At 38.6% G+C, this 19,742-nt stretch overlaps 1 protein-coding gene across 2 annotated transcripts in view; it reads left to right on the top strand.

The window, feature by feature from the left end:
- Positions 1 to 19,742, top strand: part of ITPR2 (inositol 1,4,5-trisphosphate receptor type 2) — a 506,436-nt gene that overhangs the window by 148,665 nt on the left and 338,029 nt on the right. For both annotated transcript variants that reach the window (XR_004665727.3, XM_003828909.5), the window contains exons 11-13: positions 784 to 935; positions 4,743 to 4,842; positions 5,380 to 5,540. Coding sequence is in view for 1 of the 2 variants with exons in the window: in XM_003828909.5 (XP_003828957.3) it covers positions 784 to 935; positions 4,743 to 4,842; positions 5,380 to 5,540 (413 nt within the window). In the remaining variant the exon portion in view is untranslated. The remainder of the gene's footprint in view (positions 1 to 783; positions 936 to 4,742; positions 4,843 to 5,379; positions 5,541 to 19,742) is intronic.

The raw sequence follows: 19,742 nt of genomic DNA on the forward strand, positions 1-19,742 counted from the left end.
TCAAATTTCAACTGTTTTAATAAATATGTGTAAGTCACTATTTTTATCTACTAACTACCAAGCTTATATTGCATCCCTTGTTTTGGTTTCTTGTGCAACCAGTTCTTCCATGGGGTACTGGGACTTGGGGAAGTTCTAGTAAAAACACATACTCATTAATCTCTTGTTGGTTTCTGCTTAAAATGGTAGGGTGTGCTGGAAGCATTGACCAAGTTTCACATCACTATGAAGGCTTCTGTGTGTGGAGATCTCCTTTTATTTTATTTCTTATGCAATTATAGTATGTTCTTGAATCTAGGGGAGCAAGCAGGTGGTGAATGGGAATGTTGCTGTTGATTCTGCTCCTCTCCAAGTATTATTATGCCTGGGGAGTTAGGTATGAACTCCTGCACACTGCCATGCTTACTTTAACTTCAGAAATCTAGATGATTCAACACACGGGCTCTTCTCTGTGTTTGTTTTAACTGTGGAATGGTCAAAATTACTACTTTGTAAACAGGTTTAAGAGAACGAGGGAAGGGTCCATAACTATTGGTACCGTTAGTGCCTTAATGATGTGGGCAGATCAAGCCACCCCGCCCTAGGAGTGTGGGACTCATCACTGTTGACAGTAATTACCTCAATGGCTGTCGGGCTAGAGCTAGTGTTTCTGGATGATGTGAAATAGACACCTCTTCAGTCCAAGGAAGAAATAACATGCACATTTAAACCTTATCACCTGATTAATTGGAGAGTTTAGCAAGAAACGTGATAAAAGTAAATAACCTTGTACTTCCTCAACAGAGAGATGGAGTCCCTCCAACTTCAAAGAAAAAACGCCAGGCAGGGGAGAAGATCATGTATACTTTGGTTTCAGTCCCGCATGGCAATGACATTGCATCCCTTTTTGAACTAGATGCCACAACTCTTCAGAGAGCTGACTGCCTGGTTCCAAGGTAAAAAAAATTATGGTTAAAAGATGTTTCTTTGAATAATTATACCAGTAGGTGAGGAATGAAAATAATAATATTAATATATTTTTATGATATCAAGGGAGCAAACATAATGAAGAAAAATGTGTAAAACATTGTACCTCTTCTGTGAGGAGGTTAACATAGTTTGTTTTATTCTTATTAATAATTAAAATGTGCAGGACCAAAGAAACTCTGAAAAATTTATAAGAATCATTTATTCTTATTACTTGTATGGCCTTTGGTTACTAAAATGAAAAATAATATAAAAGCATTTCTATTTATATATTTATCATTTATTTTTATTATGTCAGATTTCCCATTTCATTCATCCATTTGTTCATTTATGTAGTCAATCAGTCAAGAAATATCTATTGAACATCCATTACATTCCAGGCATTGCCCTTGGCATTGGGAAGACAACAGTGAACAAACTGGTTATATTCTCACATTCAAATGGGGGAGACAGGCAGTAAACAAAACAATAGACATAAAATATTAATATAAGGTCAGGTAATAAAAGTGCTTTGAAGAAAAAATGGAGGGTATGCAGAGTTCTATTAGGTAGGAGTGTTCAACTGTGGCCTCTGTGAGTTAGTACATTTGAATAACGATCTGAATGAATTAAGGAATCAAGTCCTCTCTTCCTAGGAGGAACATTTCAAGCAGCAGGAACACGAAATGAAAAATGTTGAAATTTACTGGGTGTTTTTAAGGACCAGTGAGAAGGCCAGAGTAATTAGACATAAATGAGGGAGGGGTTGTGGGATTGGAAATGAGATTGCCAGAACTTAAGGTAAGACAATATCTTACATTCTTTTGCTTGAATTTGACCATTTTATTTTACTTTTCATTTATTTATCTTTTTTGAGACAGGATCTCACTCTGTTGTCCAGGGTGTAGTGCAGAGGCACAATCATGGCTCACTGCATCTTCTACCTCTGGTACGCAGGTGATCCTCCCACCTCAGTCTCCTGAGTAGCTGGGACTATAGGCATACACCACCATGCTCTGCTAATTTTTGTATATTTTTGTAGAGATGGTATTTTGCCATATTGCTCAGGCTGGTCTTGAACTCCTGGGCTCGAGGGATCCACCCACCTCAGCTTCTCAAAATGCCGAGATTACAGGCATGAGCCACCACGCCCAGGCTGAATTTGACTAGTTTAGTTAAGCTTTTTTGTCTACAACTGTCCATCTTTCAACCATAAGGCTATGATGCACTCTCTAGATGCATCGAGGAGTCTTGCCCGTATTATTAGGGTTAGTGGGATGGCTCTAAATTGGCCTTGATGGAGCAGTATTGTGCTTGGCCTTGGCAGATGGCAGTGGTGAAGCTGAAGGCACCTATGCAGAAAGGCAGACATTGTGTGGGTTTCCTCCAGGGAGGGTAAAAAGTTACTATAATAACACTATTGAGAAACATTGCTGGTAGAGCTTCCCAGGGTGTTTTATGGCTATTCTCATTCATGAGAAATGTTGCTGAATTTCATACCTTATATGAGTCCATCTCTCACTCTTTTTTTTTTTCCATCAATATAAGCCTGTAAAGAGATCCTCTCTGGTTTTACCTGACCCAGGTCTCTGGCTTTCTCCTCCCAGGACTGGGACCTTAATCAATCCTTACTATGACTTTACTTATTTTAGATTTAAGTCAGCAAAAAGGGAGTCCTTCTTGAACTCTAACCAAGAGAATTTGCTTAAGGAAATGATAAAAGGGTCTTACTAGAAAGTGTATAGAACCACGATGAGGGCCACTGAGCCTCACTTTATATAGAATCATTAATCTATTACTTTTCAGAACTGTGGAAGCCCTATTCAGTGTAGTGCAGAATTTTGTATTAACATCGATTGATCTGTCATTAATTGTATTCAAGCCAACATTAATTAATGCTTAATAACTACTATTATAATATAACTCTTGAGCACTTTTTATGTATTAAGTCCTGTGTCAAGTTCTTAATAAATGTTGTCTTATTGGATACTGGCAGTAACTCTTACAGATCAGGAACTAGAGACTGAGTTAGAACAGTGGTTCTCAAGCTGACTGTAAATTAGAACCACCTGGGTATTGTTGACACCTCACCATGCCCTGGCCACACTGAGACCAATGAAATCAGAGTCTTACAGGTGGGGTGCAGGCTTTACTCTTTTTAAAGCATGTATTACCCAAGTGATTCCACTGTGGAGTCCAGTGTTTCTCAGACTTTATGGTCCAATGCTGCTTAAACTTTATTCTGTACTAAATCACCAGGGGACCTGATGACAACTGAATACAAATTACATCTCCTGTGTAATTCAATGCAGAAGATGCCAAGTGATAAAACAGAGGCATTTCAGAATTTCTAGTTATTTGAACAAAGATTGGAGAACTGCTATTTTAGATATTTGAAGCTCAGTTTGTATTTTATCTACTTTTATAAAGGAGCAGAACCAGGTTGTTGAATGAATCTCTTTGCCTGAGTCCCTTGGCATTTTATTTGGTTTTCTTTTCTTGGCCCTAATGCTTTTTACCTTATGTTTTAAGACGTATTTATGCCTTATCTTTACACTGATCTGTAAGCAACTTGAAGGCAGAGTACTTACTGTGCTTTTCTTTTAATAGACACTATACACATATTTGTTAAAGAAATAACAAAAGATTATAAAGGATTTACTAAAAATGGTAATACTTGAGTAGGATGAAGTTCTAGGTGTCCTTTCTTAGGCATTCTCTCACAGTTCATATCTAGTCAATCTTTAAAATTCATGGTACATGGAATTAGCAAATACTGAACCATTGTTCCTAGGGGAAATATAGAGTTAGGTTCCTGTGAGCTTCTGGTCGCAACGTTTTTGTTGACGAATACATAGCCTTGTTCTATGTGTGCTTCTGTTTAAATACACCTTATTTAATATACGTTGCTGATTCATTAACATTGAACTTGTGGTCAACAGCACTATAACTCATGCATGAACGAAGCTCATCTAGCACAAGTATTTTCTTTGTAAGGCACATCACAGCCTTCTTGTGCTTTAGGAACACTAGATGGCACTTCTACACCTCATGTGGGGGCCATCTTATTGTGAAATATGAAAAACATGGCACTAAGTGGGCCACAAAAAGGACACTTGTTTATAGCATGAGAGCTGAGACAAGAAGGCAGAGCATCACCTTGTTCCACTTCAGCTTGGAAATGTGCCTACTGGGCCACTTAAATTTTTGCCACTCTATGTATGTTCTGGAATGACCACAAAATCTCCTTGAATATTGATTTGGGGGCTACAGATAAATTTTACTGAACAGGAGAATTCACAAGTACAGAAGCCACAAATAATGAGGATTGATTGTACATTAATACTTTCACATGCAGACAATTAAACTACACAAACTACACTACTGTCTGCCAGCAGTGTTAGCTGAGTTGGCTATTTGATCAATGTTCTTAGTTTAGCATGCATCAGAACTGCCTGGAGAACCTATTAAACCACTCATTGTTGGGCCACACCCCCAAAGTTTCTGATTCAGTCGATGGGGATGAAGTTTCAGAATTTGTATTTCTAACAAGCTCCCAGGCAATGCTGATGCCACTGGTCTAGGGACCACACTTTGAGAACTACTACCTAGGTAAAAATGCTGCATGCTTTGAAATAGTCTATAATTCCGAATTTCCCCTTAAAGCAGAGGGATCTTGAGTCAATTACTAGTTAATATGTATTTATGTTCATATAATATATGAAACTGTTAAAGATGTCAATATGTAAATGTGCTAATTTTTTATAATTTGTTTTTTTATATTGTTTTGCTTTTAGGAACTCATATGTTCGGTTAAGGCATTTATGCACCAACACATGGGTAACCAGTACTAGTATCCCCATAGACACAGATGAAGAGAGGCCTGTTATGTTAAAGGTAAATGTCACTGAAGATGGTTTAATTTTCAGCCAAATGCCATGAGAATAGGATTAGGATAGGAATGCTGTGTGACATGTTCCTTATACTCCATCTTCACCAATATTACAGATCATTGCAATTAATTTCATCAAGCATGCATGTCTGCCAGTTGCTTAGGTAGCTGATCTAAATGGGTTGGAGGCAGCAAAGCTGTGATTCAGGAGGATGCTACAGAGACACCAGAAAGAATGGTAGCAGCATATGGATGGAGGAGTAGAATCCGGGAGTGCCTTTTCTCTACTCTGTCGAAACTGAAGCAGAGGGCAAGTGTGAAAGGGAGAAGTTTCCGGTGGGGCTTTGGGAACAGGGTAGGAAGTGGGCACAGGAAATCTCTGTGTCCCTGCAGCCTTTCATAGTGGATGATGCATGTGGGAGTTACTGTGTTCGGATGATCTATTCTTGTCTTATGTTTCTTAAACAGTACTAGATGTGTTAGTCTTCAAAGAATATTGTATAGTTGTTTATAAAACTAAGCTTAATGGAAAAACATTTCAGATTGGAACCTGCCAAACCAAAGAAGATAAAGAAGCGTTCGCAATCGTGTCTGTTCCACTGTCTGAAGTTCGAGACTTAGACTTTGCTAATGATGCCAATAAAGTACTAGCGACCACAGTTAAAAAGCTAGAAAACGGCACAATAACTCAGAATGAAAGGAGGTGAGTAACTCTTTAAATGGGTCTTAAATAATCAAGAGTCAGTTGTCAATTGTTATAGTAAGCCTGATATGAATGAATGACTCTAAGGGAATATTTAGAACATTCTCGATAGCACACTTGCTTCTGAATGAGGTGGGAACTTATTCCTCTTGATCATAGTGAGTGAGTGAAATTTGTCAAATTTAAATCTGTTGGAATATTTACTTGTCCCACTTTAGCTTTGCTTGAAAATAGTTGTTTTAAGTTACTTTCTGGTCATTCTTTTTTAAATCCTTTGTGAGAGATTTGCAATACCTTTTGCTGTGCATGATTTGATATTTGGATTTAGAGTTCTAAAGGACCTAAAGGAAGGTTTGTGTTTCTCTGATCTTATTTATTCAAGATGCATTTCTCAGCTCTGGTACCACAAAATAAACAGATATGTAAAACCAGAAAAAAAAATCTACAGGGTGTAGTTCTCTGCCCTCATACCTTGTTCAGAGAAACTGGAACCTTGATTCTTCAGCTCTGGTTTTGGAAATAAGTAAGAAAGAGAATGATATTGACAGCTAACGATTATTGCATGCCTGCTTTGTGTCACTTACTAGGTTGGGCACTGTAAATATATTTTATATAATCCTTCAAATAGCCTTGAAATAGGTATTCCTGTTTTACATAAAGGAAAACTGAGGAGGGTAAGCAAACAAGGTAAAGCTGCATAGTTAATACTAAGGGAGGATTCAATCATGTATGGTTTAAAGTCCATATGCTTTGCAGTATGCCTAAGCACAAGCATCCTCTGTATTTCCTCTCTTCATGATCTACTACATGCCTTTTAATTTAAACAAGAAAAAGCTGTTTGCCAATTTCCCAGGCATTCAGACATTGGAGCTCTCATACACAGCTGGTGAGATGATAATTGATGTATGCACCTTGGAAAACAGTTTGGCAGTAACTAGCAAAATTAAAGAAGCAAACACCCCGTGACTCACCAATTCCACTCCCAGGCTGAACGTTCTTGAACATCTGTCCAAAAGACTCTCCTCCACATGTGTACCAGGACACATGTTCAAGAATGTTCAGCTTTGTTTGAAATAACCCCAAATGGAAAACCATCCAAATGTCCATCACCAGTTGAATAGAGGATGAAAATTACGTTATTTTCATACAACGGAATACAGTTTTGCGATGAAAATAAATGAACTACATCTATGTGCAATGGCGTGGCTAAATTTAACAAATGGATTGGGTGAAAACTAGACACAACATTCTCTGATAAATCAGGTAACAATGTATTTGATTGATAGAATTTTGAAGTAAATGTGATTTTATCTATCAGTTTCTGAGTAACAAAGAGCACCAAGTTTTAATTTAAATAGGGGATTTAACACTAGGGATCAGGGAGTTTAGTTATGAAGAGTTAAAAAAATTTAAAAAACAGTGTAAGCTGTTGAAATGGCAAGTGAATTATTTTAATGATGTAATAAAATATTTTTAAATTTTGACATAGTGATCATTTAATGAAAAAACTCACCAAAATGTCTCCATTTGAATTGTATTGATAATGTGGGACATATGTGTAATTCAATATATACATATACCCATATGTATATACAGAAAATTATTTTTAATACTTTCCTACTGATATGAAATTTAAAATTGGAAATTTTGTGAGTGTTTTTCTTGTCCAATAGAGCCTAATTGTTTCCTTTTTTTTTGGTGATTTAACAATCTCTTGAGGGCTGCACCTTTAAATTCCCAGATTGTCAATAGACATGTATAGTATATGGGATAAGGTGGACACAAGTGCACATATAAATAAAATCTTCTTAAGACTTTTAACTATTCATTTACAGTAGGAGAGTATGTAGAAATCATCATCCACAAGTCATAATTAGGTTGTGTGCCTACTGTAGTTTTTTCCATTTCTGTATTATATAAACGTTTGCATATTAAAATTTGATTTTTCCCAGAGACAAGTATTATATACTGTATCTATATTTAAATCAAACTGTGGTAATATATTTCTCAGAAAATAATGTTGGGGACTATAGCCAGAACATGTGGACTTGAAGCGACATGGAGGAGGAGGTTGATCCCGTTGTGTATAAGTTAATATGTGATAACTATTGAATCTTGTACAAAAACAAAAATTGAAAAAGAAAAAAGAAAAGCAAAAATACAGTTTTTATTTTGAAATACAAAAAAAAAAAAGAAAAAAGAAAACTAGACACAACAAAGACATTCACTGTAGTACTATGTGTGACATTCAAAAACAAGCAAAAACAAACTCCATTTCTTTGGGGGTGTTTAAGCAATTAGAAGAACCATAAAGAAATGCAAGGAAGTCATTGTGACAAAAAACAGGATGGTGTTTCTTCTTAGAGGGGAGGGAGGAATTATGCTTCCTGAAGGTTTGAAAGGCTCCTGCAGGGTTCCATTTCCTGCTCTTGGTGGTGGCTTCATGGGATTCACTTTTCAGTAGTCCTTAGCTATATGTTTTAAAACCTTTTAGATATACATCTTACAATACAAAAGAACAAAAAATCCAAGTTTGCTTCCCTCCATCCCTGTCAATTAGAAAAAAATCCTAAATATGCAAACAAATGGAATAGCTGTTTCTCAGCTTCCTCTCTATTCTTACCTCTATTTTTTCCCCTGGCAAACTTACATTTCAAAACAACTATTGTATATTCAGTCGCACCTCCAACCCTGTTAGGGGAAATGAATAAAGGCCGGAAGCAGAAACAACTGGCCCACTTTTATGGGCTATAGACAATTAAATATCAGAGCTAAATTATGGCAGGAAATGGATTCTGATGTGCAGATAGGAATTTTTATTTGCCTGTTATTGATCTAACTTTTCCTTTTGTGAATCTATTTCTTTGTTTCTAACACTCTTACATATGCACAGCAATTTATTTAGCTTCACTTAAAAAGTCTCCCTTGCTAAGCATTAAGGTATTCCTTGAAGAAAAGGACAGATAAAAATTCAGATTATGGTCTCTCCACCATCGCTGGCTGGAATCCTGTGCGAGTCACTCTTCTTCAGTCACAGCTGGAGATTATCTTAACCTCTCAAGATGATTCTAAGGAAGGTGGTGGACTAGGACTGACTAGAGAGCATGCATTTTTATTTCCTTTGCTTCTTTCCCTGCTGTTTTGGAGTGAAAAACGTCGTATTAATAGCAAAGAGAAGGCTTTGCCTAAGAAATATGAAGGTACAATTATTGATCTTAATTTAGTAATTTCAGAAAAGCCACCTCCCATCAAAATTCATTCAAAGCTGCCTGTCAGTAAGGTAGAGCTTATTGGCAGAGTTGAATGCATTTATATTATTTTCTCAGTTTTGGAATTGAATATAAAATTATTTCTGAAAATAACTGACAACTCTGACTTTTTTCCCCCTATGGAAAATGAAGTGATTATTATCTGTCTCAAAAAGCCTGTGTTGTTGGAATTTTTTTTTTTTCTCTCTCTCTCTCTCTGTCTTCCCTTTTTACTTATCCCAGGAATGAACATGAACCCTGGAAGTACAGTTCCTGTGTTATGCTTCAAGACCCTCAACCTTAGATATTTTTCAATGGAGTTTTCTAATCTTATTCTACATAATTGCACCCACAAAATAGAGAGGACTGGGAACATATTGTCAGGGATGGAGGAGGGAAGATGGAGGGGTGTTAACTGCCATCCAGAACTTGAGGAAGTGACACAGGCAGTCCTTGACCAGCATTTCTGCACTATGTTTACCTCTGAGGGTACACAAAATACTGGGGTTTCTCTCAAGCAGTGAGAGTTCAGAGATGTGATTAATTCAGTATTACTGAACTCCTGGTATGTGCCAGGCACTTGGCCATGCAGCATGGCTATATGTAGTGCTAGTGTGGTGGTGAAGGCCACAGACTATCCCATGTCTTTGTGAAACTTACCCTCTCGAGGTATGGTTCTCATTCCCCATGATAGGAGCCCAGGATCTAGAATAGGGGTCATCCACCATGTGATCACCAGATCAGATGTCATTCTGATGTTGCTTCTCTGAGCAACATCATTTTCTCTTAAATTTTATTTGCCAGGTATGACTATCCTGACACCAGCAATCTTTTGTTTAATATTTGAAATGCCTGATGTCTCTTTTTCCATATCTTTTTAATTCAGATTTCCTGGTCATTTTGTTTTAGTTGTGTCTCTTATGAGCAGCAGAAGGTTGATTTGAAACAATCTAATCTGACAGTCTATTTCATTTATTTTTAAGGTTGATTGTAACAATCCAATCTGATAGTCTATTTTATTTATTTTTTTTTTGAGAGAGGGTCTTGCTCTGTTGCCCAGGCTGGAGTGCAGTGGTATGATCATGACTCACTGCAGCTTCAACCTCCTGGGCTCAGGTGATCCTCCCACCTCAGACTCCCAAGTAGCTGGGAACACAGGCACGTGCCACCACACCCAGCTAATTTTTTGGATTTTTCTAGAGACAGGGTTTCGCCGTGTTGCCCAGGCTAATCTCAAACTCCTGAGCTTAAGCAATCTACCTTTGTTGGCCTCCCAAAGTGCTGAGATTACAGACGTGAGCCACCGTGCCTGGCTGATAGTCTATTTTCATTTGCAAGTTTAATGACTTTGTATTTGACAAATTTATTTGAATGCATTTTTATTTTTGTTTTCTTTCTTTAGTGTAGCTTGTTTTCATTTCCTTTTACTTCTTTCTTGCTTTCTGCTAGATTAATAAAGTTTATATTCCCCTCCCACCCAATTTACTGTTTTCTCTACTGATTTAGAAGCTTTAGGTCATATTTTCATTCATTAGCAATTACCCTTGAATTCTTATCATACATTTTGACCATATATTCTTCCTGATAAACTTGAAGTTACTAATTTTTTCCCCCTCCCATGAAAGAAAAGTGCCGCGGCATGCTTTGGTTTTGCTCTGACATTCTCCCTCCCATCTTTCTTGTAGTAGTTGTTTAGAACCTTAGTTCTGTGTTTATTCTCTTCATTTGTAAAATTTTAATTTGATAAATACAAAAGAATAAATGTATCAATATAAATCATGATGCACCACCTTTTGTTTTTACTGATAAATTTTGTTCCTTTTTTTAAGACAAAGAAACATCTTTTTTTTACTTAAAACATTTATTTTATTTTTAATCTTATTTCACTAGTTTTTGAGGAGATAAATTTAGTTTCTAAAGTTTTTTTAGTGATTAATTATATTTTTTAAACAATTTTACCTCTTCTTCTGCCCCTTTCTTTATGTCTTCCTCCTGCCTTTATTACTTGTGTCTCACTTATTCTTTCTCTTTTCATCTTGCTGAAATTTATTCTTTAGTCCATTCAGTGGACAGGCCTATGGGTTATAATCTTTTTAGGTTTTACGTATATGAAAATATCTTTATTTTGCCTTTACTCTTTTTTTTTTTTTTTTTTTTAAAGACAGAGTCTCACTCTGTCACCCAGGCTGGAGTGCAGTGGCGTGATCTTGGCTCACTGCAACCTCCGCCTCGCAGGCTCAAGTGATTCTTTTGCCTCAGCCTCCCGAGTAGTTGGGATTATAGGCACCTGCCACCACATCTGGCTAATTTTTTTATTTTTAGTAGATACAGGGTTTCACCATGTTAGCCAGGATGGTCTCGAACTCCCGACCTCAGGTAATCTGCCTGCCTTAGCCTCCCAAAGTGCTGGGATTACAGGTATGAGCCACCATGCCCAGCCAGAATTTACTCTCAACATATTTCTTTTTTATTTTTTTGAGATAGAGTCTTGCTCTGTCGCCCAGGCTGGAGTGCAGTGGCACGATCTTGGCTCACTGCAATCTCCCCCTCCTGGGTTCAAGCGATTCTCCTGCCTCAGCCTCCTGAGTAGCTGGGATTACAGGTGTGTGCCACCACACCTAGCTAATTTTTGTATTTTTGGTAGACATGGGGTTTCACCATGTTGGCCAGGCTGGTGTTGAACTCCTGACCTCAGGTGATCTGCCCGCCTCTGCCTCCCAAAGTGCTGGGATTACAGGCGTGAGCCACTGCACTCTTGCCATTACTCTTAAGTGATACTTTATAGAGATGTTAGATTGATAATTACTTTCTATCTGTATTTTAAAGCTATAATTTAATTATTTTCTAGCATCTCTTGTTGCTATTAAGAAATCTGCTGTCAATAGACTTGTTATTCTTCATTGGTAATTTTTCTTGACTTGGTAATTTTTTTTTTATTATTATACTTTAAGTTTTAGGGTACATGTACACAATGTGCAGGTTAGTTACATATGTATACATGTGCCATGCTGGTGCACTGTACCCACTAACTCGTCATCTAGCATTAGGTATATCTCCCAATGCTATACCTCCCCCCTCCCCCCACCCCACAACAGTCCCCAGAGTGTGATGTTCCCCTTCCTGTGTCCATATGTTCTTATTGTTCAATTCCCACCTATGAGTGAGAATATGCGGTGTTTGGTTTTTTGTTCTTGCAATAGTTTACTGAGAATGATGATTTCCAATTTCATCCATGTCCCTACAAAGGACATGAACTCATCATTTTTTATGGCTACATAGTATTCCATAGTGTATATGTGCCACATTTTCTTAATCCAGTCTATCATTGTTGGACATTTGGGTTGGTTCCAAGTCTTTGCTATTGTGAATAATGCCGCAATAAACATGAGTGTGCATGTGTCTTTATAGCAGCATGATTTATAGTCCTTTGGGTATATACCCAGTAATGGGATGGCTGGGTCAAATGGTATTTGTAGTTCTAGATCCCTGAGGAATTGCCACACTGACTTCCACAATGGTTGAACTAGTTTACAGTCCCACCAACAGTGTAAAAGTGTTCCTATTTCTCCACATCCTCTCCAGCACCTGTTGTTTCTTGACTTTTTAATGATTGCCATTCTAACTGGTGTGAGATGATATCTCATTGTGGTTTTGATTTGCATTTCTCTGATGGCCAGTGATGGTGAGCATTTTTTCACGTGTTTTTTGGCTGCATAAATGTCTTCTTTTGAGAAGTGTCTGTTCATATCCTTTGCCCACTTTTTGATGGGGTTGTTTGTTTTTTTCTTGTAAATTTGTTGGAGTTCATTGTAGATTCTGGATATCAGCCCTTTGTCAGATGAGTAGGTTGCGAAAATTTTCTCCCATTTTGTGGGTTGCCTGTTCACTCTGATGGTAGTTTCTTTTGTTGTGCAGAAGCTCTTTAGTTTAATTAGATCCCATTTGTCAATTTTGGCTTTTGTTGCCATTGCTTTTGGTGTTTTAGACATGAAGTCCTTGCCCATGCCTATGTCCTGAATGGTAATGCCTAGGTTTTCTTCTAGGGTTTTTATGATTTTAGGTCTAACGTTTAAGTCTTTAATCCATTTTGAATTGATTTTTGTATAAGGTGTAAGGAAGGGATCCAGTTTCAGCTTTCTACATATGGCTAGCCAGTTTTCCCAGCGCCATTTATTAAATAGGGAATCCTTTTCCCATTACTTGTTTCTCTCAGGTTTGTCAAAGATCAGATAGTTGTAGATATGCGGTGTTATTTCTGAGGGCTCTGTTCTGTTCCATTGGTCTATATCTCTGTTTTGGTACCAGTACCATGCTGTTTTGGTTACTATAGCCTTGTAGTATAGTTTGAAGTCAGGTAGCGTGATGCCTCCAGCTTTGTTCTTTTGGCTTAGGATTGACTTGGTGATGCAGGCTCTTTTTTGGTTCCGTATGAACTTTAAAGTAGTTTTTTCCAATTCTGTGAAGAAAGTCATTGGTAGCTTGATGGGGATGGCATTGAATCTATAAATTACCTTGGGCAGTATGGCCATTTTCACGATATTGATTCTTCCTACCCATGAGCATGGAATGTTCTTCCATTTGTTTGTGTCCTCTTTTATTTCCTTGAGCAGTGGTTTGTAGTTCTCCTTGAAGAGGTCCTTCACGTCCCTTGTAAGATGGATTCCTAGGTATTTTATTCTCTTTGAAGCAATTGTGAATGGGAGTTCACTCATGATTTGGCTCTCTGTTTGTCTGTTATTGGTGTATAAGAATGCTTGTGATTTTTGTACATTGATTTTGTATCCTGAGACTTTGCTGAAGTTGCTTATCAGCTTAAGGAGATTTTGGGCTGAGACAATGGGGTTTTCTAGATATACAATCATTTCATCTGCAAACAGGGACAATTTGACTTCCTCTTTTCCTAATTGAATACCCTTTATTTTCTCCTCCTGCCTAATTGCCCTGGCCAGAACTTCCAACACTATGTTGAATAGGAGTGGTGAGAGAGGGCATCCCTGTCTTGTGCCAGTTTTCAGAGGGAATGCTTCTAGTTTTTGCCCATTCAGTATGATATTGGCTGTGGGTTTGTCATAGATAGCTCTTATTATTTTGAGATACGTCCCATCAATACCTAATTTATTGAGAGTTTTTAGCATGAAGTGTTGTTGAATTTTGTCAAAGGCCTTTTCTGCATCTATTGAGATAGTCATGTGGTTTTTGTCTTTGGTTCTGTTTATATGCTGGATTACATTTAGTGATTTGCGTATATTGAACCAGCCTTGCATCCCAGGCATGAAGCCCACTTAATCATGGTGGATAAGCTTTTTGATGTGCTGCTGGATTCGGTTTGCCAGTATTTTATTGAGGATTTTTGCATCAATGTTCATCAAGGATATTGGTCTAAAATTCTCTTTTTTGGTTGTGTCTCTGCCCGGCTTTGGTATCAGGATGATGCTGGCCTCATAAAATGAGTTAGGGAGGATTCCCTCTTTTTCTATTGATTGGAATAGTTTCAGAAGGAATGGTACCAGTTCCTCCTTGTATCTCTGGTAGAATTCGGCTGTGAATCCATCTGGTCCTGGACTCTTTTTGGTTGGTAAGCTATTGATTATTGCCACAATTTCAGCTCCTGTTATTGGTCTATTCAGAGCTTCTTCCTGGTTTACTCTTGGGAGAGTGTATGTGTCAAGGAATTTATCCATTTCTTCTAGATTTTCTAGTTTATTTGCATAGAGGTGTTTGTAGTAATCTCTGATGGTAGTTTGTATTTCTGTGGGATTGGTGGTGATATCCCCTTTATCATTTTTTATTGCGTCTATTTGATTCTTCTCTCTTTTTTTCTTTATTAGTCTTGCTAGCAGTCTATCAATTTTGTTGATCCTTTCAAAAAACCAGCTCCTGGATTCATTGATTTTTTGAAGGGTTTTTTGTGTCTATTTCCTTCAGTTCTGCTCTGATTTTAGTTATTTCTTGCCTTCTGCTAGCTTTTGAATGTGTTTGCTCTTGCTTTTCTAGTTCTTTTAATTGTGATGTTAGGGTGTCAATTTTGGATCTTTCCTGCTTTCTCTTGTGGGCATTTAGTGCTACAAATTTCCCTCTTACACACTGCTTTGAATGTGTCCCAGAGATTCTGGTATGTTGTGTCTTTGTTCTCGTTGGTTTCAAAGAACATCTTTATTTCTGCCTTCATTTCGTTATGTACCCAGTAGTCATTCAGGAGCAGGTTGTTCAGTTTCCATGTAGTTGAGTGGTTTTGAGTGAGTTTCTTAATCCTGAGTTCTAGTTCGATTGCACTGTGGTCTGAGAGATAGTTTGTTATAATTTCTGCTCTTTTACATTTGCTGAGGAGAGCTTTACTTCCAACTATGTGGTCAATTTTGGAATAGTGTGGTGTGGTGCTGAAAAAAATGTATATTCTGTTGATTTGGGGTGGAGAGTTCTGTAGATGTCTATTAGGTCTGCTTGGTGCAGAGCTGAGTTCAATTCCTGGGTATCCTTGTTAACTTTCTGTCTCGTTGATCTGTCTAATGTTGACAGTGGGGTGTTAAAGTCTCCCATTATTAATGTGTGGGAGTCTAAGTCTCTTTGTAAGTCTCTAAGGACTTGCTTTATGAATCTGGGTGCTCCTGTATTGGGTGCATATATATTTAGGATAGTTAGCTCTTCTTGTTGAATTGATCCCTTTACCATTATGTAATGGCCTTCTTTGTCTCTTTTGATCTTTGTTGGTTTAAAGTCTGTTTTATCAGAGACTAGGATTGCAACCCCTGCCTTTTTTCGTTTTCCATTTGCTTGGTAGATCTTCCTCCATCCTTTTATTTTGAGCCTATGTGTGTCTCTGCACGTGAGATGGGTTGCCTGAATACAGCACACTGATGGGTCTTGACTCTTTATCCAATCTGCCAGTCTGTGTCTTTTAATTGGAGCATTTAGTCCATTTACATTTAAAGTTAATATTGTTATGTGTGAATTTGATCCTGTCATTATGATGTTAGCTGGTTATTTTGCTCGTTAGTTGATGCAGTTTCTTCCTAGTCTCGATGGTCTTTACAATTTGGCATGTTTTTGCAGTGGCTGGTACCAGTTGTTCCTTTCCATGTTTAGTGCTTCCTTCAGGACCTCTTTTAGGGCAGGCCTGGTGGTGACAAAATCTCTCAGCATTTGCTTGTCTGTAAAGTATTTCATTTCTCCTTCACTTATGAAGCTTAGTTTGGCTGGATATGAAATTCTGGGTTGAAAATTCTTTTCTTTAAGAATGTTGAATATTGGCCCCCACTGTCTTCTGGCTTGTAGAGTTTCTGCTGAGAGATCTGCTGTTAGTCTGATGGGCTTCCCTTTGTGGGTAACCGAACCTTTCTCTCTGGCTGCCCTTAACATTTTTTCCTTCATTTCAACTTTGGTGAATCTGACAATTATGTGTCTTGGAGTTGCTCTTCTTGAGGAGTATCTTTGTGGCGTTCTCTGTATTTCCTGAATCTGAATGTTGGCCTGCTTTGCTAGATTGGGGAAGTTCTGCTGGATAATATCCTGCAGAGTGTTTTCCAACTTGGTTCCATTCTCCCCGTCACTTTCAGGTACACCAGTCAGACGTAGATTTGGTCTTTTCACATAGTCCCATATTTCTTGGAGGCTTTGTTCATTTCTTTTTATTCTTTTTTCTCTAAACTTCCCTTCTCGCTTCATTTCATTCATTTCATCTTCCATTGCTGATACCCTTTCTTCCAGTTGATCGCATCGGCTCCTGAGGCTTCTGCATTCTTCAGGTAGTTCTCAAGCCTTGGCTTTCAGCTCCATCAGCTCCTTTAAGCACTTCTCTGTATTGGTTATTCTAGTTATACATTCGTCTAAATTTTTTTCAAAGTTTTTAACTTCTTTGCCTTTGGTTTGAATTTCCTCCTGTAGCTCGGAGTAGTTTGATCATCTGAAGCCTTCTTCTCTCAACTCATAAAAGTCATTCTGCGTCCAGCTTTGTTCCATTGCTGGTGAGGAACTGCGTTCCTTTGGAGGAGGAGAGGTGCTCTGCTTTTTAGAATTTCCAGTTTTTCTGCTCTGTTTTTTCCCCATCTTTGTGGTTTTATCTACTTTTGGTCTTTGATGATGGTGATGTACAGATGGGTTTTTGGTGTGGATGTCCTTTCCGTTTGTTAGTTTTCCTTCTAACAGACAGGACCCTCAGCTGCAGGTCTGTTGGAGTTTGCTAGAGGTCCACTCCAGACCCTGTTTTCCTGGGTATCAGCAGCGGTGTTTGTATAACAGCGGTTTTTTGTGAACCGTGAGTGCTGCTGTCTGATCGTTCCTCTGGAAGTTTTGTCTCAGAGGAGTACCCGGCCGTGTGAAGTGTCAGTCTGCCCCTACTGGGGGGTGCCTCCCAGTTAGGCTGCTCAGGGGTCAGGGGTCAGGGACCCACTTGAGGAGGCAGTCTGCCCGTTCTCAGATCTCCAGCTGCATGCTGGGAGAACCAATGCTCTCTTCAAAGCTGTCAGACAGGGACATTTAAGTCTGCAGAGGTTACTGCTGTCTTTTTGTTTGTCTGTGCCCTGCCCCCAGAGGTGGAGCCTACAGAGGCAGGCAGGCCTCCTTGAGCTGTGGTGGGCTTCACCCAGTTCGAGCTTCAGGCTGCTTTGTTTACCTAAGCAAGCCTGGGCAATGGCGGGCGCCCCTCCCCCAGCCTCGCTGCCGCCTTGCAGTTTGATCTCAGACTGCTGCGTTAGCAATCAGCGAGACCCCATGGGCGTAGGACCCTCCGAGCCAGGTGCGGGATGTAATCTCCTGGTGCGCCATTTTTTAAGCCCGTCGGAAAAGCGCAGTACTCGGGTGGGAGTGACCCGATTTTCCAGGTGCTATCTTTCACCTCTTTCTTTGACTAGGAAAGGGAACTCCCTGACCCCTTGCGCTTCCCGAGTGAGGCAATGCCTTGCCCTGCTTCGGCTCGCGCATGGTGCGCTGCACCCACTGACCTGTGCCTGCTGTCTGGCACTCCCTAGTGAGATGAACCCGGTACCTCAGATGGAAATGCAGAAATCACTGGTCTTCTGCTTCACTCACGCTGGGAGCTGTAGACCCGAGCTGTTCCTATTCGGCCATCTTGGCTCCTCCCCCGACTTGGTAATTTTATAGATTATTTTTCTTTGCTTTTGATGTCTTAAGTTTCACCATGATGTGTTTACAAAGGAGTTTTATTTTTGTTTTTTCTCATTTGACACTTAAGGTATACTTTTAATCTGAATACTTATTTCTTCCTTCAATTCTTGGAAATTTTCAGCCGTTTTCCTGCAAATATTGCTTCTTTGTCTTTTTCCTCCTTTCTGTCTTTTGGAACTTTTATGAGATATATGTTGGATCCTCTTAATTCCTCTTCTTTCTCTCTGAACTTCCCTTTTATTATTTGCCTTTTAATAGTTCTCTTTGCTAGTATCTGGATCAATTTTTGATACTGCCTTATAGATTAATATTTTTAGAATGTATATAGAATAATTTTCCTTCTTCAGTTAAATTTTTATTTCAATAATTATAATAATAATAATTTTTTTTTTTGAGACAGGATCTTGCCCTGTCACCCAAGCTGGAATGCAGTGGTGCAATCACACAGCTCACTGCAGCCTTGACCTCCCAGGTTTCAGCAATTCCTCTTGCCTCAGCTGCCTGAGTAGCTGGGACCATAGGCGCATGCCACCTCACCAACTAATTTTTTAATTGTTTTGTGCAAACGGGTTTCACTATGTTGCCCTGGCTGATTTTGAACTCGGGCTCAAGCAATTCCCCTGCCTCAACCTCCCAAAATGCTGGGATTACAGGCATGAGCCACTGTGCTCAGCCTATAATTTTTATCTCTCAGATTTTTTTTTTTTTGGTATATCCACCTATTTTTCATTTATATTGGCCTTTTTAAAATACGTTGTCTTTTTAATATATTGCTTTGTTTATCTCTTTGAAGACTGAATACACACTCATTTAAAACTTATTTTGAAACTGTTTTGTTACTCGGATTTTGTTGATGGTGGAGTAGCCTCCTGATACTGTATGGTGGCTATCTTCCTCAATGTCAGCTTTCCTTATGTGCTTTGGACTTTTACTATGCATGATTTTCTTAGGTGGGAGATTTTTGTTTTTCCTTTCTCTACATTCACTTGTCTTCTCTATCAGTTTTATGCTTGCTTCTACCTGGCTTCCCTCAACTAGGCCAGAGCCAGATCTGATATCGAGAGCTGAGAGTCCATGTTCTCTGGTAATTTGAGACTTTAATCATGGAGATTGCTGGTGGCTGGGTCCAGCCCTATCCATGTGTATCCATTGTTTCCTGCTACCACTGCACAGCCAAAGCCCAAATAAGGGCCACTGAACTTTAAGTTTTCTTTAAGAGGTTAGAGAAGCCATATGTTTGTCTCTGTTTTATATGTTTAGTTTATTTCCCTATCATGTGTTTTTGGTCCCTCTTACCTTGCAAGAGTTGAAATCATCCCTGTTCCTCACTGTGTTTTTCTTATTTTGTTCATTTTCCATAAAGCTTAAAAAGCAAATGCGTGAGCTAGTAGGAGCTACCCACTGCCCAGTATAGAATCAGAGTTTGATCTAAACTGAAAACAAACCAGCTTTTTTGTTTTGCCACAAAGGGGATGCTTGAGGTGCAAGGTCAAAAAAAAGGTTTCAGCAGTTTCAGAGGTCAAAAGAGAAGGTTGCTTTTCCTGGCTTCCATGGCCTTGTCATGAAGAGGTGGGCTTTACATGTAGGGTTGACATGTCGTGATTTGCAATCAAGACTGTTAATGTTCGTCGTCATCATTCCATTAACCGTCACCAATTTTCAGGGCATTTGAATGACTTTGAAACAGAGCGATCTGTAGTTGCTCACAAAATTTTACTTTCTTAGATATCTAAATATTTGATTATAGTTATTGAAACAGCAAGAGAAAAGGAATCTTACCAATTTAAAAAATAAAATACAAATATTTATGCTCAAACTGGACTTGCATTGGGCA

Source organism: Pan paniscus, chromosome 10 (genome assembly GCF_029289425.2).
Source record: "Pan paniscus chromosome 10, NHGRI_mPanPan1-v2.0_pri, whole genome shotgun sequence".
NCBI lineage: Eukaryota > Metazoa > Chordata > Mammalia > Primates > Hominidae > Pan > Pan paniscus.